This window comes from Zootoca vivipara, chromosome 17, assembly GCF_963506605.1.
Source record: "Zootoca vivipara chromosome 17, rZooViv1.1, whole genome shotgun sequence".
Taxonomy (NCBI): Eukaryota; Metazoa; Chordata; class Lepidosauria; order Squamata; family Lacertidae; genus Zootoca; species Zootoca vivipara.
This window is the reverse complement of record NC_083292.1, coordinates 19,392,588-19,417,512: the sequence shown is the minus strand read 5'-3', so window position 1 is coordinate 19,417,512 and position 24,925 is coordinate 19,392,588. Positions and strand designations below refer to the sequence as shown.

The 24,925-nt window shown below is 40.7% G+C and overlaps 1 protein-coding gene across 13 annotated transcripts in view; it reads right to left on the bottom strand.

Annotated features, from left to right (window-relative positions):
- MTMR3 (myotubularin related protein 3) overlaps nucleotides 1–24,925 on the bottom strand; it is a 312,417-nt gene that overhangs the window by 27,607 nt on the left and 259,885 nt on the right. For 8 of the 13 annotated variants that reach the window (XM_060269306.1, XM_035099150.2, XM_035099156.2 and 5 more), the window contains exons 2-7: nucleotides 18,068–18,156; nucleotides 7,803–7,867; nucleotides 5,360–5,436; nucleotides 3,957–4,046; nucleotides 2,453–2,569; nucleotides 478–510 (exon numbers count right to left, since the gene is read on the bottom strand). In XM_060269306.1, the coding sequence (XP_060125289.1) occupies nucleotides 478–510; nucleotides 2,453–2,569; nucleotides 3,957–4,046; nucleotides 5,360–5,362 (243 nt within the window). In that variant the 5' untranslated portion in view covers nucleotides 5,363–5,436; nucleotides 7,803–7,867; nucleotides 18,068–18,156. The remainder of the gene's footprint in view (nucleotides 1–477; nucleotides 511–2,452; nucleotides 2,570–3,956; nucleotides 4,047–5,359; nucleotides 5,437–7,802; nucleotides 7,868–18,067; nucleotides 18,157–24,925) is intronic. The other 5 variants (XM_035099157.2, XM_035099159.2, XM_035099162.2 and 2 more) reach the window with 2 other exon arrangements.

The window sequence follows — 24,925 nt, the reverse complement described above, 5'->3', positions numbered from 1 at the left end:
TAAACTGCGGCCCTCCAGATGTTTTGGCCTACAACTCCCATGATCTCTAGCTAACAGGACCAGTGGTGAGGGATGATGGGAATTGTAGTCCAAAACATCTGGAGGGCCGAAGTTTGGGGATGCCTGCCTTAGATGGAGCCAACCAAGAGATAAACCTGGGCATTCAGGTTTTGATGCGCAGAGTGTGTATCACTGCTGAATTTGCAAACAATCCCAAGGATGAATAAGTCAACATTTTTGAAAGCAACCATTCCATCAGCTTATTGTTTCGTTTACTGAGACTTTTGTTTGCTTTTTCAAAAGGGAACATCAAGTTCCTATTGCTATGCGATCCATGAATTTATCCAGTCAGTCAAAATGCACCATGCATTACAGCCCCAGCCTGTGTTGCAAGGTGAGCACTGGCCACACAAGTTTATTCTTTCCCAAGCAAAGGTGCAGCAGTAAAATGTTACACAGCAACACCGTTTTACTTACTGAGAGCTCACAAGCGGCAAGTTTACAGAGTCTCTATTGAATTGTAAACAAAGGACAAAATTAGAATGAAACCAAAAGGCAGGCTTTGGATATTCTCAGCTGAATTTCCCTTTCTATTAGCCAGCTAACTTGCATACCAAACATGAATGCTGGGGGCCCAGGTTACTACTGCCAATGTGCAATATCGAGTGACTTCAGGAGCACTAATTTTTGCCTGGCCAAGAGGCACAGAAGCAAAAATTCAGGATGTCACATGGGGGATAACCTCAACTAGTATTACAACATTAAGTGCCAGCAGTTTTGTCAGGACTCAACATTCCAATCAGTGTATTAAACTGCACTGTAAATTTTAACTAGAATGATTAAATTAATAAACATTTCCCTATGATCAGATAAACACACTAAAGTATGGAAATTAATAGCATCTCAGAATACTGAGAATTACAGCAGTATTACTTGTTCGGTGACACTGAAGCAGATACTGTACTTCTAAACTACCCTAGGAGTCAGTACAGTAGCTTTTCAACACAATGTATCAATTTTGTTTCCACTCATCTATTAGGATTAGTATACACATCCAGATTTCATTACGAAAGAGCAAAATGTGTTTTGATTCTACCTCATCTCACCAACATGAATCGCATAATTTCACATGATTTGCAGCTGGTGAAAAGCTACGAAGCAAAACTAACATTACTTGCGTTGTCAGGTGAGGACTGCAGCTGCAACCAAGAAAGTGTTTTAACTTGTTTTAACATATCACACACACACACACCAAACACACAAAAAAACACAAAAGCACTTCTAGTCCTAATCATTTATTTATTTTAAAAATGCAAAAACAAATTCAGACTGCCTATCCACTTTAGCACACAGCAAGGGGGCACCAAGGAACTCTGTCCCATGGAATCTATTTTAAGCAGTATAACAATAAATTCTCCCTTGAATAAGGCTCTTTGTGTGCAGCACCAGAAGTCACTGCTGGTTTTTGTTTTGTATTTAGGGAACTGAGTGCCTAACAAGTTTTGAGCTAGGTGCTCTTCATCAGGGTCAGAAATTGTATAGATTTCCCTGTCACCCCTAAGAAAGCCAGATATTTCTAACAGGTCACTGAGTGACATGGAGAAAGTAACTTCAACAACAGCATGATTCATTGCATGTAACAGCTACTATACAAAGAGCACTGTTATGCTCCATGACAGCCTCTTCCAATTTCCAAACAACCTCATGCATTTTACTTTCCCAGGTCTCTGAGCTGAAGCACATGGACCACAACCCAAGGAATGCTGGGCACAGACAATGAGCCATGCTCTCTACAAGTGGGTCTATATACTCCCATCAGTGGAAAACTGAATACTACTATTCTACTACCTGTTGACATGTGGTCTCAGGGGTTGAAAAAACATTTGCATGGCACCACCAGTCTCAAAGGATCCTTGGCAGCAGCCATATTATGCAAGCTTACAGCTCGGTTCCCCAAAACCAGAGCAGGAATCTCAATAAATTACTACCAAACGGACTGGAAAGTTTGCAAGGGCCAAAGACCTACTGCTGTTCAGCTGAGCTACAGCTGCCAAGAAGCAAATCCAAAAAGGTGTGCAATCAAGGATAATAATAAGGCAACCAAGAACAAGAAATGCAGCAGGGCTAGGACAGGTGTGGGGAACCTTTGACCGTCCAGATGTTGTTGAGCTACAACTCCCAATATCCTAGGCAGTCAGCAGCATCTGGAGGGCCAAAGGTTCCCCACCCTGAACCAGGACGAGGAAAGATGAACTGCAAGTTAGTTATCTAGAACAGCAGCAGGGAGATGGACACAATTCTTCATTCTGGATCCTTGTTGTTTCCTAACTTACATTTATCAGTTACGTGATATGACCCCAAATATATAAGGAATGGGTGGCTATGCATTTCCCACCAACATAACCAGCAAGATCTCTAGCCGTGAACAGCCAGGGCAGACGTGAAGACTTACATTCACAATTGATTCCTTAAATTTGATGTGAAGTCTATAGTTGGAAAGTGCAATGATGGCGTCTTCGGCTCGACCTACGTATTCAGTGCTCTCCCCATGAAGTTCGGGGAATGGGACCTGTTGAGAGGGGGAGGGGGAGGGAAATAAGTTTTATGTAAACAAGTTGATGGTGGATTCTCAAGGAGTTCACTCACTCACACCTCAAATGCAAAGCATACGGATCTTGATGGAATATGACAAGGACGTGCATGTAGTTGTTAAAAGCCACAGAAAGCTTTGGGTAAACACCTGACAGAACAGGGCTTTAAGCTGTGTCACAAAACATTAAGAGGGGCATATTTTGGTGGAAGCAGTTGCAGCTGAATGTTCCCACAGTAAGTTTATTCTTGCTGAAACAACATTAATATGGCAGGCAGCCACAACCAAAGACCCCTTTGGCAGCGGCTGCCTTCCACTTCCATGTTGTTTCAGCAAGATGCCCATTGTGAAAATGTAGAGAAGTCATCTCCACCTTCCACACTGAACAGGGAGTCAAAGACAATCTAAAACACCAAAAGGAGATTTGCCCCAAATAATCGTAGCTCCAGCAGTAGTAGAAGGGACTGCTACAGAGTTGAAACATCACCTCAGTTCAATATCAAGTTGGATAGAAATACAGTCGTACCTTGGTTTTCTAACAGCTTAGTTCATGAACAACTTGGAACTCGAATGTCGCAAACCTGGAAGTAGCTGTTCCAGCTTGCGAACTTTGCCTCAGAAGCCGAACGTCCAGCGCAACTTCCGCAGCTTCCAATTGGCTGCAGGATACTCCTGCAGCCAATCGGAAGCTGTGCCTTGGTTTCCGAAAGTTTTGGAATTCAAATAGACTTCCGAAATGCATTCTGTTCGAAAACCAAGGTACGACTGTATAAGCAATGGACAGAAATAAAACCTTTGGAGCTACTTCAGAAAGCAGGAAGTTTTTCTGTATTATAAACAATTGTAGAAGAATTGACACAGAGGAAAGGAAAGTGTGACACAAAAAAGTCCAATGTTTTCATATATACTGTATAGCTGAGGAATTAATTCTAACAAGATGAAGGGAAGGAAGAGAAGGTCTTTTGAAAGTAAGTGATTAAGCCTAGTGAGGACATAAGAGCCCTGACGGATCAGACCAAAAGCCTATCGAATCCAGCAGACTGCTTCCCACAATGGTCAGGTAATATGCCTGTGGGAAGCCCACAAGCAGGACATGAGCACAGGAGCCCTCCCTGGCTATCGTTCATCAGCAAGTGGCATTCAGAGACATGCTGCAGACAGCATAGATGGGTTTACAGGAAAACTTCCAACTAAGAAACACACAGTTAAATAACTTTTGCAATCAAGCTCACAAGTGCAGCAACAGGGTTTGAATTAAGAGTCCCATGAGTTAAGATAATCAAGTATCTGATCTTGGCTAGAAAAAGAACCATCAGATCTGCCCATGTGTCACTGCTGTGAGGGCAAAGGAGAGTCGGGTGACTACCTGGAGATTCTCATCCTCACGGATCAGCTGCTTTCTGGGGAAGATCTGATTAGCTTGGATGCATTCAAGGCTGTGTTGAGTCTCTTCATCCTGAAAAAAACAGATCATGCAGTTTATTTCAACAGTTATACACCCATACATACTAAATCTTTTCACTGACTGAGTTTTTTGGGGGTGGGTTGGGTTGCAGGGAATCACTGCAATGCACCAATGAAATGCTTTGCTATTACAAGCCTCTAATTTTAAATTTGTCACCATCCCTTTAGGCTTAAACAACCGGCCACCTTTTTGACAGGCGCACACAGGACTTTAGCTTGCTGGCCTCTTGGTGCCCACACAAATGTGGAGAGAACAGTTCCCTGTTCTCAACTGACTCAAAAGACAGGAACTGAGCAGCGCACCCTCTACCTGCTGCCTGCAGAGGTATCACTCAGGTCTGGAATGCCTTGAAATTTTAAATAAATAATAAACCAAAAAAAATTAAATACAATTTATGCACCACTTGGTTGTAGAAAAAAACCTGAAAGCAACTTACAAAAAAGATAAAACAATAACATCATCACAAGGAAAGTTTACAACAATGATTTAAAACAAAAAGTTAAAACAACAATAGACTAAAACAAATAAAAACTCAAAAGAAACTTCCCTTTCTTCCCTCCCCCGCTTAATGGTACTGACTCACTGAGAAATCTCAGCACTACGTACTTCAGAAAACTTGTGGTTCTTAAAAAAATATTAAATAATTGACAACTGTAACTAATTGTAAACTCACTTGGAACAGTATCAAAACATATATTTTACACATCTTTTTCACTTCATGATAAACATATGAAAGAATGCAACTCTTTTTATTTCCCCCCTTTATTTTAGATGCCATTTTGAGAAAGCAGATCAGCCTTGTATTTGACACCTGGACTGGTCAGACGCCCAGAAATGTAATCTAAGTGCATGGAACTCCAGATTAGTTTCAAAGTGATGACAAATTGAATTTATGCCCCATGAATATTAAATACAGAGTTAAATTATGGTGCACAAGGTGCCAAAAATTGTGTATTAACTGTGCTGAAGGATGTGATTTAGACATCTAAAACCCTGAAGGGGTGTGGGACATCAAAGCCACTTTCCTTCTCCAGGAACAGAAAGAAAAAGTTAGTAATACTGTAAGTAATTTGAATCCCTAACTCTGGTGCTTTGTTGGAACCTGGCAGCTATTTATTATGTACTCAACAGGGCAGAAATGAGCCGTACCAATCCTTGCTCATTTCAAACAGCTCTGTCCTTTGAATGAAATATAATCCCCAAGTGTAGTACAGCCTACTGTATACATCCAAGGGTCACACCCTACTTTCTCATGCTTCAACCTGCCTTGTCCTGATTAAGCTTAACAGAATTTGTATGCTTACCATGACAGAGTCGGGTTAATAGGCAGAGCCTTGTCCCTGCTTTCAATTGTCTGTAGCGCTGTATATCATGTAACAATCTGAAAGACAAAATTAGAAAGTGAGCAAACAGGACAACACATTTACTATTAGTAAATAAGTCACAGTTATTCACTTGGATTCTAAAAAACTCAAGTACAGATGTAAGAAAACAGAGTTCATATGACAAAATATAGGCAAAGGCTTTTAATTAACACCATTTGATTTTTTCAAAGCATATCTGACTCACTCAAATTTGTTCTGAATTATTGGTTGCTGGGTTTCTTTAAAAGACTGATTTGAACTTGCATTATAACAGATGTCCATGCTGCAAAGCAAACCATTTCTGAAGCTCTGAAGAGTCTGAAAAAATGGTACTGGAATCTGCCATTCAAAGAACAAAAGTAGAAACAAGTCCTGCAGGGTGCACTTAACTCCTGAGGCACATCAAAAGTAGCTCTTTGGATTCTGGCTGTTCTATTTATTAACCAAGCTCACCTGCCATGATTATGAATTCACTTTTAACGTCACTGTTAACAGGGAACCTCAAGAAAGGTACAAAGACAAGCAATTCTCTGGTCTGCCAATTAGCCTATTAGCGCGGAGATCTGCAATATGTTCAACTACCTGGAATATCACTATGAAATACAGCCTTCCGAGAAGCCCTATAGGCCTCTCAAAGTTCTAACTTTATTTATTTAGAAGGCAGATATCCTAACTAAGCCCTCAAATGAATCAGGGCTGCTTACAATACTCTCCCTATTATGCCTTATGCTGGTCTAACTAAAAAGTTAGAAAGCCATTATAATACTGAGTTATAAGAAATGTTCTGGAAAGAAGTCTAATAATGAGTTTATTGTCTGTTACAGGAACATTTTATGCCAGCTTTCTGTGCAACAAATTCAGCGCCTGGGTTAATGGCCATAATATGTGTTTTTTTTTTGGGGGGGATACCTTGGCCACTAAGAGGCTGAGATTTCATATTTCATTTCTTATACCTTCTTTAATGGTTTGTTGACTTTAATAATCATTTGATTGATTGGTATAACTAAACTGTACTAGGAAGATAATTTAACTAAAAACACTGCTGAGCTGCCTAATAACTGGAGCTTGCAAATATTTGTATTTTTTTTATACAATGCAGCTTACAACAAGCAAGCTCACAGCTTCACAATAAAAACTACAACACCAAGACAAAACACAAATACTGTATAATACAATACAATAGCAAAAGGCAGAACCAATAAAGCAAACTGCTTCATCAAGGCAAAGCCTGCCCTTAAAAATAAATAAGTATTCAACAACTTCAACTCTAACGTGTGTGTGTGTGTGTGTGTGTGTGTGTCACCCTGACTTCTTGGGGCAATGTGTTGAATAGTTTGAGTGGACTGAGAAGGCCCTCACTCTCATCCCAGTCAAACAATCCTTCCCCAAAGATGGGACATAGAGAATGCAGTGGGCAAGGTGAGATGGGAATGGGAAAGGCAGTCCGATAAATTCAATAATAACTCATTTATGAAGCCTTTTGGCAGCTTTCTACTAGCATCTATTTGGCAACATGGCTGTCCCAAAGGCACTCTGATTCTTACTGAGTAGCAAAGAACTTTTGAGGACTGCGGAGACTGGTATGGCTTGGTTGCCTCTCCAACATAGCATGCAGTTCATGCACTGCTGAAGCTGTTTGTTGTGCAGAAGGTGGGGTTAACCCTGCCCACACCTGTGATATTCCATTAACATTGTATGGTGCATCTCACACACACACACACACACACACACACACACACACACACACGTACGTTCATGGCAAGTATGCCCGCAACTGAAATATTACCACAGACAATGCTGTCATGTTCACCTAATGCCTATCCATACTTCATGACATAATCCAAGACAATACAGAACAAAGTATTGGGGGCAGAATCATAACAGCTTCACATATAAAGCCCATGTCAGTCTTTCCTAACTGGAGACTGAATGGAGTAGAGGCTACAGGCTGAAGCAGGTAAGAGTGGAAAGCTTTTTGGTCTACATAGCTGGCTCAACTGAAAAGCGAAATTAATAGCTCCATAACAAGGATTCCACCAGATGAATCAGAACAAACTGCTACTCCCTATTTCTGCCTTCGTGACCATATGGAATACCTCCAATTGTGCACAGAAATATGCCACAAATGGGGGCACACCCTTATATCTTTTGCTAATCAACTGGCAGTAGCTTGCCAGGGTTTAAGGCTGGGTTCTTTCCCAGTCATACCTGGAGATGCCAGGGACTGAATTACAGGCCTTGTACATGCAAAGCATGTGCTCTACCACTGAGGTGTGGCCCTTCCCCATACATTCACATTCTGCAGATGCGGACTACCAGAAGGTTCAACACAGTAAGTTGAGATGCTAAAGCTTCATTTTTTACTAACCATCTATTAACTTACCAGCTGGTACCAGAATATTCCTTCCAAAAATTCCAGGCGTTGGTTCAGTGTTCTGTTACTTCAAACTGAAAGCAGAAAGAATGAAAGGCCATGCTGTAATCAAACTGAATTCATGGTTATTTGGTGTATGCCACCTCAGAAGCCTGCTTAACTAGCCACAGCAAAATATAAATACTAGCAATGAACAGCCTTCATCCCAAAATAGCATTTAAGCAGTAAAGGTAAACTGTTATTTCTAACCCTCCAGTTCATTCCTTCTTCTAATCTTATCAGTGCTTTCAAGATGTCCATGCCCTGAAATGTATTTTTCAGTAGCTTGTACCCGTTTGGAGCTCACTACTTTATCTCCAGGAAGCAAGAACGATTGCATAAAGGGATAATTAATAATTTTGGAAGTTGGGGGTAGCTAGCCATGATCTCAGCTGAGCTTGAAATACAGAACGAAAGGTAGATTTCAAGTGCTTACTCAAAATCCAATGATATCATTTATTATTATTTTTTACTGATTGTACTTATATGACCCCTTTCAGGGCAAAGTCCTCTCAAACCAGTTTGATAATTTGCTTCATTCATACACATCAACCCCAGAATAATTAGGCATCATATATACAGCAGAAACATTGTCCAGTACAATCCATTCCTAATCCCAAAACTTTCCTTCTATGTTTCCACCTGTGAGCCATCCTGCCACTAAAACGATCCACTAAAACCTACTGTCTTAGCTAGTCTGAAACCTTTGTTCTAATGATGGAAAGATTACACAATTTGTACAGCACTCCCTTTCAGGTAAGGTTAGATTGTCTTGACTTGACTGCTATTTAAAACCCTTCGGATCTGCACAACAGGCAGTAATTCAGCAGGTCACAGAGCTGTAACTAGGCACCAAAGCCCGAGTGCACCTCCTCCTCCTTTCCAATATATCCATTTCACAAGGGTTGATACAAAATCCTGAAAACGTATTTTGCTAAAAACAAGGAAGGGAGAGACTAGACGTGGTCTGGGTGGAGATAGTTGTGGTCATGGAGCAAGACTTTCATTTAAAAGGGCCGACCAATACATTCCCCAGAGCTGTTGCTTCTGCAGTCATTTCTTCACCCACACACTTGTTTGTAAGTTCCAACTTTTCTTCCCCACAAGAGGAGAAAACAAAAACAGGACTGGTAAAAACTCCATCAGGTGGGGAAAGAAAAAAAAGGAAACTGTCTGAACAGGCCATTAGGCTCACTTCCTGAGCACTGAAATGTCAGTGGCTTGTTCCACATGATGATGCCTAATACAATAAATATTACACAACACTTTGTATACAAAGGTATAGAAAACGAACACATGCACTAACAATTATTTGAAATCAGTTTTGCAGGATGTATATTTAGTACCACGTACACTGTGGATATTGGCAACCAGACCCAGCTCAGTTTCCCCAATCCGGTTAATTTCTCAAAACACCTGCCTTTTAATTCTCACGTGAAAAACTAATTTAAGCACCACTTGCTTACAAATATGACAAACTGTTCAAGCTACTCTTCAAAAGCTGCAACCCTGTGCATGCTTCCTTGAGAGGAACCCTTGCAAGGCTAGATTCTCAGAAAATATACATAGCATTGCGCTCTATGTTTGTCACAAGCTCTTAAGTGATATCTCAAGCAAACAGGGATGCATGTGATGATGACATGCTGAAAAACAGAACATTCTTAAGACAGCTTCCACTGATAACACAAGTTCTCGTAGTTTAGACTTAAGTCGCCTTGCATCCCTGCGAGGGGAAAAGGCAGGATAATAATAATAATAATAATAATAATAATAATAATAATAATAATAAATCTCCCATGTCCCCTCACCCATCTTGATGGACTTTTAAAATAGCCATGAAGGTCTCACTTATGATTCATGTACTAGGCCTTAGCTTAGTGGTAGAGCACATGCTTAGAATGTAGGTAAGGGATGGGAAGCCTGTGTGTCCCCACCCCCAAGATTTTGCTGGGCTACAACTCCCATCAACTCTGATTCCTGGCTAGGCAGGGATGATGGGAGTTAGAGCACATCATCATCTGGGGGGAACCACCCTGATGTAGCAGGTCCCAGATTTAACAAGTAAAGATTTCCAATCAGGGCAGTCTCGAGCAGGTCGTGAGCCCTGGTGCTGAGGGGCGGAGATTGCTCCGGCGCCCTCGCAGGGCGCAGCATGGTTTCCGCCCAGCGCCCTGGCTCACCGCGCCACCGAAGGTCTATCTAGAGCCGGCCCTGTTTCCAATAAAATTATTACACACACACACACACACTGGGTGGCTTCCAACAAAATATTAGACAATACTAGGGTACATGGACCAATAATCAGACTCAGTATTAAGAAAGCTACATATATTCATATTTTCAAACTTGCACACATGCAAATATTCCAGCTTTCAAACTTTCACCATCCCTTCTTTGTTTGAACTTCTACAAAGCATTTCTATTCCTCCTTACTTGTGGAGGATAAAATGCCATTGTGGCAGATTTGTCCTTTCCATCACTGCAGCCTGTGTGGCTTTCACTAAATACTTCCAGCGGGGTAACAGTTTTTTTTGAAGCATGAGTAAGTTCCTACTTGGCAGACATTGAAGTCTGACATCATGCCCGAGAATGAGAGGGCTCGTTTCCACTTTGCGGGTATAATGGAATAATTCTTACTGCACATTTCATTATCTTGCATTTTACACAAAGGAGTTATTAAATGGCATTATAAGAATTTTGGTTTTATTTTTACAACATTCCTGAAATAAACAAAAGCTAGAACGCAACAGAACTGTATCAATTAGTCTGTACAGGCCACGGGCTAAGGAAAGTACTTGTGGGAAAACTTACTGCATGTCACTGAAAGCAGAGTTCGTATTTTTAAAGAGGCATACTAAAAGGGGATTTTAAAAAAAGTGCTAAGTGTGCCACAGGCCCAGGCCAAAGTATGAGTCAGTGACACACAAAAATGGCCTGTTTCACATGCACCAGTCCTTCGAGAAGCAGCAGGTCTCAGGATTACACACTCCTCACTCTGACACAGCCTCAGAAAGGAAATTGGAAGCATTTGTTTCTAAACCAGGGTTATGTCCAACTCAAGGAAGTAGTTAATTTGAACCAGTGATGGTGCTGAACAGGTGCTGAACAGATGAAGTTGTAGCGCCAAATTCAAAAGGAAGAATCAGGAGCACACTTCCTTTCCATCCACTGCTTGAATTTGGCACTTTTTTTGTTGCCATGCACAACAGCAGAAAAAAAACACCCAATTCAAAAAGCATCAAATTCAAGCTGGAAAGGAAGGATCAAGAGAACTATTAAGAGTGTACTTCCAATTCTTCCTTTGCAATCACAGCCCGAATTCAAGCAATGGCTTGCAGTTTGAATCACTTGATGGCATGTGATGTCAGGTGACTTTTGTCTATGGAGGACTGGCCACTTCTGTAGTCAGATCCATTTCCCCAAGCTTCATTTAAATGGCTTGTTAACAAGCCAGTACTATAAAACATGGTTTGATCCTTACCATAATTCTCCTGAGCTCAGAAGAACCCTGGACAATTTAAAAGGCAGGCGCAAAGGCTTTCAATTTCCTCTCCTCAGCCACACTGGAGGAAAGGTCACTGGAGGAGAGGTCAAGGTGTGATAATCCTTCTCATGAACAAAGCACTGAATTATGGTTTTACATTGCATGCAAAACAGACCTACATGTGCTGAACAGTGCCTCTTGATTGCTGGCTTCATCTATCAATCCTAAATTATGGTTTTAATCTTCCTCCTTGAATTATTATTCCACTTTGATATTTCTTAAAAGGTTGAGAAATTCTTTTGTTTTGTTTTTTTACAATCCAAGCTGCTTCAGACCTTGGTTTTGGGTAAAAATGATGTAGCACAAATAGAACAAAATGCATGTATCTGATGGAGTCACACTCAAACCACTAGTACCACTGACTGAGGCTTAGACTATGCAGGCCAAGCCACAATACCCACCACCAAGTGATGAAATACAACTCCAAGTTGAAGACCAGAGCTTTGCAACTCTGTGCCTTGCGAAGGAAGCACAGATGATGGATACAGAATTCTTCCTACACAGGAGGCTGATGGGGCCGGTTCCCCAGAGATTTCCAAAGTGATCCTAAATCAAAGCAGATCAGCAAGTTTCAGCTCTATCCTACCGTATAATTATCAACCCAACAGGTGAAACTTTAGTCACAAATATGTAGCAATTTATTTGACTACCAAGGGAACTTTCTGGGCATAGATGAAATCTTCATTCTGGAGAGCTGGACTTCATGTAGTGTTCAAGCCTATCTTTCTGTTCACAAAGACGGATAGTTATCCATTTTGCAAAAGTGATATTATTATATATTCATAGGTTTAAAAAGGAGGTTCAGCAAAGGCTCTTATGGGGAACATTAAACACCTGTGACTTTTCAATTTGCCTTCCTAAAATAAACAAGGGCTAAGCACAATAAAGGAGAAAATCTAGTTTTACGCGCTTTCCCTTGGACTGGACACTGTCAGTTTATTCTTCTCTGGACAGAGGTTACTTTTTTTAAAAAAAGTAAAAGTTATTTGTAGTCTCTGTGTAGTGGTGTATGTGAAGTCCACAGCTGTACAAAATAGCATTTGAGAAATGAGTGGCTACCTCTTTTTTTATTACCTTTGCAACACATTATGAACTTTGCTCTGAGCATCTCTATTTAGAAAAAATCCCTTCAACCATTTTATTGTCTTATTACTGTTCTTTGTCCTTTTCTTTAACCTTAAACAACTTTGATACAAATATATATAGAATGATCCGGGACTATTTCATATTATATCGGATTACCTCTACTGTAACCGCAACTGCTACAGTACTTCTAATGAGACACAGCAGTCACTTCAGAAAAATGTGACATGACTGCCTGAAGAATGATTAGCTAGCCCCAAAAACAAAAGATAGGCACTAGAACTGACTGGAAGTTGTTCCTTTCTGTAACTTCAGCAAGATTCTTGAGCAAAAATTATCAAAATGCTTCTCATTCAAGATGCCATGAATCTTGGATGGAGACACGAGCCCCCATGACATAGTCAGACCTACATACTTCACTGTCTCTTCAGTTGGCAGTACATGTTTCTCCCTTAGGCAAAATGAAAGCTGGGGGATGGAGGGGGATCAGTACGTTTCAAACGTCTGACATGCTTTCCAGAAGTTTGGCCATCACTGTATTGAAGTTTAATTAGCCTTCACAAACCTCATGCCCTCCAGATGTTTTGGCTCCTTTGCCACCACCTGCATAGAATTCCTTGTCACCTGTGGCTACCAGGTTATTATGGAAATCAGCCTTCCCCAACTGAGTGCCCTCCAGATGCTTTGGACTACAACTCCTGCCAGCCTCAGCCAGCTCTGCTGTGCTCCCATCCGCCTTAGCATCACATGACTGTGCTGGCTGGGGCTGAAAGGAGTAGTAGTTCAAGATATCTGGAAGGCACCAGGCTGGGGAAGGCTGAATTAGATAAAGAATCTTGTCCAGTGGCTGCTGTTGTTATTTTTTCCAAATTGATCAAAATCTCATCCATTTAGGGAACAGGGTTGCATTAACTGGTGAGAGACTCAGATTTATTACATTTCTATTTCAAAGCTCAACATCTGTGTTTTCCATTAGGTTTTATCTCTTCCAGTACTAGTGACCAAGCAGCCAATCTCTTTAGCGACCATTCCCTTAGGAAAGGCTTGGGGTGTGTGTGTTCAGTACCACTGCTGGAAGGTGCTAGGTGTCAAACAGTGACAAACAAACAAACACTACTTGGTCCACCAAAAACTGTAGACCCCTACATAAACCAGAATAATACATTCAAAACACATGATATTCACATTTGAGAAAGAAAGGACTGAGCTGAGATCCCAAGTCAAAACAAAAACAAAACAAACTGCTCTGTCCTGTACAGAAGAGCGATCTATATTCAAAACTTTAATCCATAAACCAAAGCCTACAATAATTCAGTAGTGGGAAAATCATTAGATCTCAATAAATGTTTGCTTAACAAAAGAAAATTAAACATGGGGAGGGGGCAGCATGATCCTTCCAAAATGAAAAGGTACATTATCTTTCTGTGGGAGCTTGTATAATAAAGAAGAAAGGTTCACTGCATACAGACAAAGAGCATAATTTGATCATGAGCACCCAACCAGAATATAATACCCCTGTTCACAGCAAATTCCTGTTACCGGGAGTATTAACAACAGTGACGATAGAAGAATTCCCACCAAATGTGCTATTTCCTTACAAACTTGCATGCAATATGTATTGATTCCACCATAAATTGAAACTACAGCCTTCCTCTTCCTATTTAACAGTCTCTCGATTGGCAACAATTTAACTGGATTTCATGCATCTAGTAATATAGGTGCAACGTAAAATGTTGCCATGGACTCTTGGGAAACAAAATTTGGTCCGCAGTTATAACTCAATAATTGTATTCAACAAAAGCATATCATTATTTCTTTTGATGTGACAGATAACAGTTTTAAACCGGCAGTTTTGTAATTAGGTAACTCTGTATCTAGCCAGGCTAAGGAATCGCGGGCACCTAACAGGACCCATTGCTAGCAATATGAACTTTTTCTCCATGCACTATATTCCCCAACGTAACTTCTCAGAGCTCAGCAGGAATATCCCCTCCTAAATTACTGCCTCTAGTAGTGACCAGATTTCAAATTGATAATTGCAGGGCACTGATCTATAGAAGCGAAACTATAAGCTAATCACAAGAGAGATGGAGAGGCCATATATACACGCATCACTTTTTCTGGGATAGATCAACTCTTTACTTATCAGCAGCAAGATGTTCATGTTTGTGTGAGATAAGACGAAGTGGCGAGAAGAGGGGGAAGTGGCTTTTCTAAGAAGTGCAGTACACAACACTGTAGGTTCAGATGCTTCACTGTTTCCGTCAAGCAATCAGTCCATGATCAGCTGTTCCTTTTGTGAGTCTTTACAGAGGCTAAATGGCTTCACAAACCCTGAACTCAGTGAGTCTCTAGAATCCCCTTTCCTGAGTGTCTTTCCACAGTCCTTGAAGTACATTTTTATTTAGTTCTGCTGGCAGGCAGACATTGGCTTAATGAAGACATTGGAGCTCTCAGCTTGATGCCCATTCTGGCACCTCTGAACCCCGATTCCTCCTTCCCGTGTTCCAGAGTATTATTGCAAATGCTCTCTCTCTCTCATTCTCCCTCTATCTTTCTTCTACTCCTCCTGCCAGCTTTTGAATTCTCACTGCAACTTCCTCTTCCTTTTTCCTCAGTATCTGAAGCAATTCACCACACAATCTCACTGCAACATTAGCTTCTCCCATCAGTCTAATAATAATAATAATAATAATAATAATAATAATAATAATTTATTTATACCCCACCCACCTGGCTGGGTTTCCCCAGCCACTCTGGGCGGCCTCCAACAAAATATTAAAATACAATAGTCTATTAAACATTAAAAGCTACCCTAAACAGAGCTGTCTTCACAGTTACGTAAATAGTAAACTGTAGAGTTTCTCAATAAAATTTCATTTGGGGAAAAACTCTCATCTTGCCTCCACTGGTCCCTTGAAAATGCAACTATCCTAACTAAATTGTCCAAATTATGTATACTTTGCTCCCCTGTATTCTAGTGTTAGCTTCTGAGCCAGCCCCACTGGACAAACAGCAGCTTCTGGCAGAATACCAGCAGAGCTGCAGTAAGAAATGGTTCTATTATCACATGTTAAGACTACCCCCCACTCCCCTGCCATTCATGGAAGAGATTGTTCTCTGAACATGGAGTAGTAGTCTACAGACACACTAAGACAGTGATGGCAAACCTATGACACGTGTGTCAGACGTGACACACAGAGCCCTCACTGCTGGCACACGCCCCATCGGCCCATTCGCGCTGTTGTTGTTGGTTTTCCTCCGTTTGTTCTCCCGCTCCTCCTACAGCTTGTCTCCGCTGTTAAAACCAGGATCCTTTTTTGTTGTTGTTGCTGGTAGCCAGAGATTGGTTTTTTAACCCTTTCTGTGCTGTTTTTTCCCCTGGCGCTTTGGCAGACTATGATTGGGTGTAACAGCGTTAGTTTTTTAACCCGTTCTGTGCTCATTTTTTTGGTGCTTTGGCAGATTATGTCGGTGCTGCGTGTTAGTTCCAGCAAAGGTATTATTTGTCATTTATTTCTGTTCTCTTCCCCCCCCCAAAAAAAGCGCAGCAGCTTTGGGGCACCCCCCCCCAAAGGCAAAGCAACTTTTGCATGCACCCAAAAAACCTCCAAAACTTTGGTCAGCAGCTCCCCCAAAAAAGCTCAACAACTCTGGGCACTTTGTGAAAAATAAGGGGTTTTTGGTTTGGTTTGGTTAAATAATTAGTTTTTGGTTTATTAAATACAGTTATATATTACAATTATACCTTTTTGTTATTTAAACTATAAATATCGCGAAATTATGGTTTTTTCTCGAAGTGACACACCACCCGAGTTATGCTTGGTTTTTGGGCGAATTTTGACACACCAAGCTCAAGAGGTTGCCCATCACTGCACTAAGAGACATGTTTCCTAAGTGTAGTAACACTCTTCTTCAAGCACAGAGCTGCAGTGCTGGGGACTGAGACCTAGAGGAATTTCTCCCTCTAGATTAAGATGATCTGCTGCTACTAAAGGAGCACTTCTTGTGTCCTTTATGAGACTTCCTAAATTGTGAGAGGGGACATGGCCATCAATCTGGACACCCTGCCTTTCACTTCTTGTGTTAACAACCCCCAGTCCACCGAAGAAACCAAGGATGTACCTGATATCTCCTAAGTTTCCCCCCTTTTCCTCATGCGCCACTTTTTAAAAAGACTGTAAACCAGCATACCATTCTTCAAAAAAGAATGCAACAGCAATGCTAAGGGCAATGCTAAGGGCAAGAGTGAACATGATGGAGGAAGAGAAAGATATTTCAAATTCCTAGAAACCATACCAGCTTTTTCAGCACTAGCCCTTTGAAATGATGAATCAGTATTTCAAAGTCCTAGATACTAACATATCAGTTTTTCAGGGAATCAAATCATGTTCCCCCCATCCCAAGCTGGGACAAGAGATTTTAAAACCCTGAGTTAAGGGAGCTGGTATAGATTATCAAGATTGTGAGATCTTTTTGCAAGCATGAGAATGAAAACCAGTGAATCCACACACGATGGTAGGGTGGGTGCCAGTTCCAGGAACAGAATCGCCGAAGGGCTGTCCCTTATTACGCTCAAGTTAAGGACTTAATAGGAATGGGTAGAGCTAGGTAACAGCCCCTGACATTCTGAGCAAACAAAACTGTATTACAAATTGTAAACAATTTATTTAGTGAGTGGACAAAATTTTATATTACTGTGGTGGCATTAAATTGATATGAATCAAAACTGACTTCACAATTCACATATTTATTATTATTATTATCTAGTATTATTTGTGCAACTGCTTCCAGGTTGCATAAGTAAAACCGATAGATACAAGTTTGCTTGTAATAAATCTGTGAAATGTATGAAAATGAATTCACAATTCACAGATTTATTATAAACAAACCTGTATCTATCAGTTTTACTTATGCAACCTGGAAGCAGTTGCACAAATAATACAATAGAAATATGCAGGACAATGAAATACTAAAAACACTCAATTTTCCATTTTGAACAAGTATAGCTTATAGAACTGTAACAGTGAATTCATCATTCAGTTTAAATGTGCTCTGGGTAAATTTCACTTTTGTTCCAAAAATACTTTATACTTCATTCTTTGGTTCCCTCCCAACTTAGGTGTTCTCCAGGAGGCTGCAGAATGTAACTCCGACTCTGCTGACTTTAAAAAGTTCTGGAATTTTTGCAGTAAACACACAGGTGCTGAAATTCTCATTTCTCACCAATGAAAGCACTTCTTAAAATTGATTAAGTACAAGGGAATACTGTTGCAGTTATTAGTGCCCTTGGAAGAACCACACTTTTGTTTTCTGCCACGGCTCATGTCAACATCAACAAGTAGAAAGAGACCAGTAACTTGTAAGACAAAACGTATGCAGTTGACCAAAGCCTATTATCATCTTGCTGTTACTGCTGTAAAACTCCCCCTGTTTTCAGTCTAGATTCCAGTAGTTTAAACCCACTGCTTCTTAGCTAATCTTCAGTGCAAAATTTAAACAGCTTTTCTGTAGTTTTTGGATATGTATTTGACAACAATCAACATTATAACAGCCTCGCAAACAAGTCCCCACAAAGGTAGAAAAATCCTTTTTGAGCTAAACTCACAGTTCCTTCAGCCTTTCTTCATATGTCTTCTAGATCCCTTCAGCATCCTCAATGTTCTTTTTTAAGTCAAGGTAATTGGTTCCTTTTATCTATTAATTTATCAGAAACATAACAGAAAATTAAGTTACTTAAGTTGAAATTAAGTTTAATTAAGAAATTAAATTACAACATATATTACTTGAAGCAATAGACTAGACCAGAGAAAGTTCACTTCACATGACATTTATGTTTAGAGCAAACAAGGCAGACCATTTTAAAAAAATTATGATGAACTAAAATAGTACTCCTCTTCCAGCATGAAATGTAGCTGGTGGAGGGTTACAAATCAAAGACAAGCACAGAAACAAGAAATAGGTATGCCCTTCCCACAAATCAGACAATATATTTGCATATTAGAAGTTTCATTATGGGACTAGTGACAGTCCTAGTGCCAAAGGAAGAAGGGGTTCCTATTATAAAAGCTTTGCAAATAACCCAAAATTACTAGCCCATCATAATTTTTACTGTTCCACCTGATAAGGCATTACAAAGTAAGTTGTTTGTGGCACATTAGCTGGGAGCAAGGGGAGGAGAAGAGAAATTCATTCCCAATAACTACTTGTTGGTGCTGACCTTTAAAGCCCTAAATGGCCTCGGTCCAGTATACCTGAAGGAGCGTCTCCACCCCCATCATTCTGCCTGTACACTGAGGTCCAGTGCCGAGGGCCTTCTGGTGGTTCCCTCGCTGCGAGAAGCCAAGTTACATGGAACCAGGCAGAGAGCCTTCTCGGTAGTGGCACCTGCCCTATGGAACGTCCTCCAACCAGATGTCAAAGAGAAAAACAACTACCAGACTTTTAGGAGACATCTGAAGACAGCCCTGTTTAGGGAAGCTTTTAATGTTTAATATATTATTGTATTTTAATGTTATGTTGGAAGCCGCTCAGAGTGGCTGGGGAAACTCAGCCGGATGGGCGGGGTATAAATTATTATTATTATTATTATTATTATTATTATTATTGCTTCCTAAGGGTAATCGAAACTCACAAGCAAACAGATATACATTATAACAGCCATTTATTAAGCATTTGGAACACCCTATCTTGTGATTTCAACCCACCTCTTCAATCTTCTCTCTAAAAAAAATATGGTAACTAGCTTTAGGAAACTCTGTGTTGTGCATTCACAACTATTCTACTTAGTTGTATATCTTTAACAAAAATTGACAGAATTCTGCTTAATCGATGGAAGGTACACAATTTAATTTGGCATGCCATATTTGTTATTGCACCTCAAAACTGAATTTGCATTTTCTGTTGTCACTGTCACGTTGTAGATTCGTTTCTACCCCCCCCCCAAAAGTGCTATCCACCAATTCCACCAGTTTATAAATTCCTCTATTTTGAGGTCAGTAACAACTTGGCATTTGTCTTTGGTTTCCAAGCAAGTGCTTTAACTGGCCAATATAATCTTTGAATTCTAAATCAGTCTTTCTTAGGTCTTGTTTCTACTGAGGTGGTTGACCTGAACGTGAGCTGTCCTGTTTTAGACCGCAGGTATGGGCACACGTGATGGAATGCTTCTCCATACAAAATACCCACTCTGCACAGAAAACTAGGAAATGGGAGAGAAGGCTAGGCTAAGGCTAGAACCAGTCTCCCTAGTTTTCAATGTGCAAGGATATTATCTATTATATATACCGTATATGGAGCAGCATTTCATTACGTGAGCCGCACCTTTCTGAAGTGCCACATCCAGAGACAAGCTAACCACCACAGTGAGAGCCAGGCCTATGTCACACCCTTCATCTAGGTGACTAATAAAAGTGACTAGAACTGACTAAGCAGATCCCAGCCAAATCTTCTTGTACACCAACAATTATTATTATTAGCGAAGTTCTCCAACAGCCCAACCTAATGCTCTAATATATTTCTCCAATTTATAAGTCACATGAATGTCATCAAATAGGTGTATGAATGCTTTCAATCTAGTGTGTTACTCTGTTAAACCATTCACCATACCAACAGAGGAAGCTGAACTAAGGTGACACTGTTTGCTCTTTATAAAAATGCTCTTCAAAACTTTAGATTGCTAGGAACTGGCTCAGCTTGTTTATAAGCTTAAGCTGCTTTTTTGTTCTACTTGCCAAGCTTATTAGTTATCTCTAGGAAGCACACAATCCCATGGACCCTTCCTTTTTTAAGATATCCACTGCATTTGCCTTCAGCCAGTTAAGAGATCTTGCACAGTTGCAATGGGAAACTTTGGAATGGAAAGTTCAAGAAAACTCCAAGTCCCTGCCAAAGACCTAGGAGGTTAGATTCAGTGCCATCAAAGCAGCCCTTCCAGCCCCTTCCTCATACTTACTCTTGCATGGAGATGAGAAGGGGATGCCGACAGCAGGGACACCTCCCAGTCTGACACAAGGAAACATGGGAAATTTAGTTCCTGATGCTTCCAGTGTCAAATGTAGAGCGTTCACTACATTACAAAATACAGTAATAGAAATTGCATTTCCAATGCTTCCTGGCAGCAATAAGCATTCCCTCAACATCACATCTGAGGTCTTCAAAGCCACAAGCCCTTTCTGTTGCTATCCTTACCCCAAGAGTAAGCTTGCAAAAAGGGAATGGTATGCAGGCAGCTGGCAGCAGCAGAGGCCTTAAGCTGCAGGTAAATCTATAGGGCCTTTTCAGACAGGGCTCATGCTTCACATTTCAGATGGTACTATGATATAACTCATTTTTTTGTTTCTGGGTGTAATCTTTTGGCAAATGTTTAAATTGTTAGTGTGCCTCTCAATTTGCTTGATTGTTTATTTTAAACAAACAACCATACTGAATGCAAGAAAAATGAGAGTGAAGGACTGAATTGGGAGTAAAGAAAATATACTTTAACCCATTACATTTTTATAGCATTTTCATTCCCCTCCCAGGTAATTAGACATGATCTCCTGGTCAACACTATAGCTTCCACTTGCCATGCATACGGCAGGTAACAGAAGGCAGGAACCACTTGCCTTAAACCTAAGACTACTAGTCCACCAAACTCAATACTGTCTACTCAGACTAACAGTGGCTCTCCAGGGTTCCACGCAGAATTGTTTCCCACTCTAACTGGAGATTCCTGAGATCTCAAGTCTTTAAAAATATGATGTGACATATAAAGCCTACTTGCCTGGCTTGTACAAGCAGGAAAATACATGTGCAAATACCAGTTGAGGCTATTATTCCCAGACTCTGAAAACGGAATTTGGAATAACAGCTTCTCTCTTCCCATTTTAAATCAGATGATGTCACAATGCACAGACAAGCACTTTACAGAACAGTGAGAATTATATGCTGTGCTCCTGGGTGTAAAGTCACATCCACAAATTTTAAAGGGTTCAAATCAGCCAGAAGCATGTCCTCCTCTATGAGGAACACCTTAGCTATAATGTTTGCCTAGGATTCTGCACTCCTTAAAATACCTTCTTGAGATTTGATTACATCATCACATCCCTAATAAAATATCATATCCCTAATAAAAATATCCTACCCAGGATGTGATTTGCTTATGGACCAAGAATCACCGAGGAAAGAGAATGAAGCAATGAGTTCTCATCTTTCTTTTCCCCTTATGATAACTGACCTGAAACACAATACTCTAGTCTAGCCTTTCTCAATCTTGGGTTCCCAGATGTTCTTGAACTACAACTCCCATCATCCTTGACCACTGGCCATGCTGGCTAGGAATGATGAGAGTTGTAGTTCAACATCTGGGGACTCAAGTTTGAGAAAGGCTTCTCTAGTCAGTATGTGTATATCAGCCATACAAGAAGCAAAACTCTCTTACAGGAGAAACTTATTTTCAAAGTTCAGCATAGGGTTCAATTCTGGCATCACACATAATGAATGAATGATGGGCATGATATCTGAACTGACAAACCATAGTTACACAATCACACCACTGCTTCCATAGACAGGAATCAACTTGTGAAGTGCTTAGTGCACTGGAAATGAAAGGAAACACAGCTACAAACAATGGTTTGCCTGGAAGCTCACACTCTGGGTCATAAACCGGTTGACTCAAACCATGATCCGGCATGCAAAGGAACAGTTTTTATACAATATGGGAAGGAGGAAGTTAACAGGAACCCTAAAATACTGCAGATTACTTGAGTCAAGATTTTATCACCCTTACATATCCAACTGATCATTGCACTCTGGAAGAGAGGGCCTCTTGCAAATATCATCTCATCACAGGGTCTGTTCTATACAAAGTAGAAATCAGGAATTTAGTATGGCAGCATCTACCCTTTGGAGCTCCCTCCCATTACATGTCGGAAAGGAGCAGTCTTATTACTGTCTTTTCAGATCTTCATTTTTCAACAAGACTTTTAAGGGGGGATTTTTATCCCAATTTGTATTAAATTTGAAATTGTTTAGGATGTTTCATGGGAAGCGAGTCATAAATGAATAAATAAATAAATAAATAAGAAGTGCACATTGGACCCTTTCCCTCCCTTGTGCGTTGGCAACCCCAAATTATTCTGGGATCCAAGCTAACAGCCTCAGGTTTGTGCAAATAAACTGAAGGAAAGATTGCTAAACTGGAACAATCTAAGCAAACATCTGCATCGCTGATACCATAAGTCCTGTATGATCTAAATGGAAGTATGCCACGATTCTTTTATTCACTTTCAGCCCTCTTCTCCTTCAGTGAGGAACCCTGGTGCCAGGTGATATGCCACACAGTATGGCATACAACACAGCTAGCCAACATGGTACCCTGCAGATGTTTTGGACTACAGTTCCAAGCAGCAAATCCAATGATAAGGGGTGGGAGTTGTATACAGCATGCCACCTTGTACAAGTTATGCATACAGGTTGGTTGGTTGGCTGGTTGGTTTTACTTCTGTTGGTTTTACTTCCTGTGTTTTCTACAGGATATTTTTCTGGAAAATAAATTTTGTGTGCCTACACAAGGTTCTGCTTCAGGTATGCACAAACCCACTACTACTAGCCATCTCAAGCAACAGATACTGCTAAAACCTGCCTAAAGCCCTAAATAATGTTACAAAAAGCCAAGTGGCAAATCTTCCCTGTAACAACAGTGTTTGCTATTTTATAGCCAGTGAGCTGCAAAGCATCTTCATGGGATTTACTCAGCGCCACAGCTCAGTAGCAGACCACATGCTTTGGATGTGAAAGATCCCAGGTTCAATCCCCGATATCTTCAACTAGGACCAGGAAAGACTCCTCCCTGAAACCCATCTGAAATAGACAGACTCTGCATAACGCAACTTCCCATGTTCTGGGAAAATCCAAAACTTAGTAACATAATTTTTGAGGATTTAAAACTTTAGTCAAATCCATTAAGCACACCTAGTGTGAGCATTTTAAAAGCAGCTGGAATCATTCTTTAACAAGCTGTAAAACGTACGTTTTACAGTACGTTTCCGAGCACAAATCAAAGTGTTGGTGCTGACCTTTAAAGCCCTAAACGGCCTCGGTCCAGTATACCTGAGTGTCTCCTCCCCCATCGTTCTGCACGGACACTGAGATCTAGCGCCGAGGGCCTTCTGGCGGTTCCCTCGCTACGAGAAGCCAAGTTACAGGGAACCAGGCAGAGGGCCTTCTCGGTAGTGGCACCCACCCTGTGGAATGCCCTCCCACCAGAGGTCAAAGAGAATAACAATTACCAGACCTTTAGAAGGCATCTTAAGGCAGCCCTGTTTAGGGAAGCTTTTGATGTTTGATGGATTTCTGTATTTTAATGTTTTGTTGGAAGCCGCCCAGAGTGGCTGGGGGAACCCGGCCAGATGGGCGGGGTATAAATAATATTATATTATTATTATTATTATTATTATTATTATTATTATTATTATTATTATTATTACCTGAAGTATCAAAGGTGGAGTGCCTTCTTTCCTCATACTTGATTATTTATTCCCTTATGCATAACAACCACCTGCAATGTTGTCCTTGAACATTAAGTATCTCTTTTGCATTAATCTTAGCTCCTTGTCTTAACGCCTTTGCAGTTTACAGTCTCAATACACAGCTTAGCATGGCAACATGCATGATTAGGAGATGCTTTGCTTGCTGACACACAAAATGACACAGCAGACTGCAGTTCCATTCTTCAGTCTTCTACTAACCAAGCAATACCCAACCACCTGAAGCTACTGGTATGCACTTACTCCACACCAGGCAATTCTCAAATTCCATATACAGTACTGTATTAACATTCCCCAACTCTGTGCCCTCCAGATTTTTGGGACCCTAACTCCCATCAGTCCCAACCTGCATGGTCAATGATCGGGAATGATGAGAGTTGTAGTCCACAACAAGTAGAAGGCACTAGGCACAGGGAGGGGAGTTGCCATATATCATTACTCCTTCAAAACTCCTGGCAATGTTCCTATATCTACCTGCCCTCTGCCACATGAAACTTTGAGAAATCTTTCCATACAACACTCAGTACTTTTCATCACTCTGATGTTCCATTTCACCTACACTTCTGAAATATTCAAATCCCTCCATGTATCCATAGGTAAAGTACTGATAGAACACATTCCAGTTCTGGATTAATGAAGCAGCAGATGGAGGAGGAGGGAAGCAGCAGTGACCATTCATCATGTCACAATAAGTAGTAGAGATAAGATAATGTGGAAGCAATGTTGAACATTTAAATAGTATGCACCTACACAATGGATATATCCAATACCTTCCTGGCAGCCCAGGCCAAGCAACCCCGTCCTCACATACACATTCCACTCATGGTGGACACTGGACAAGGGAGGGAAAGCTGGGCCTTCTCTATCCCACATGTTTTCTCAGCATAACACAGGTTTTAAAGGGCACTGGTCACTTAGACCTGAGGCTGAATTTCCAA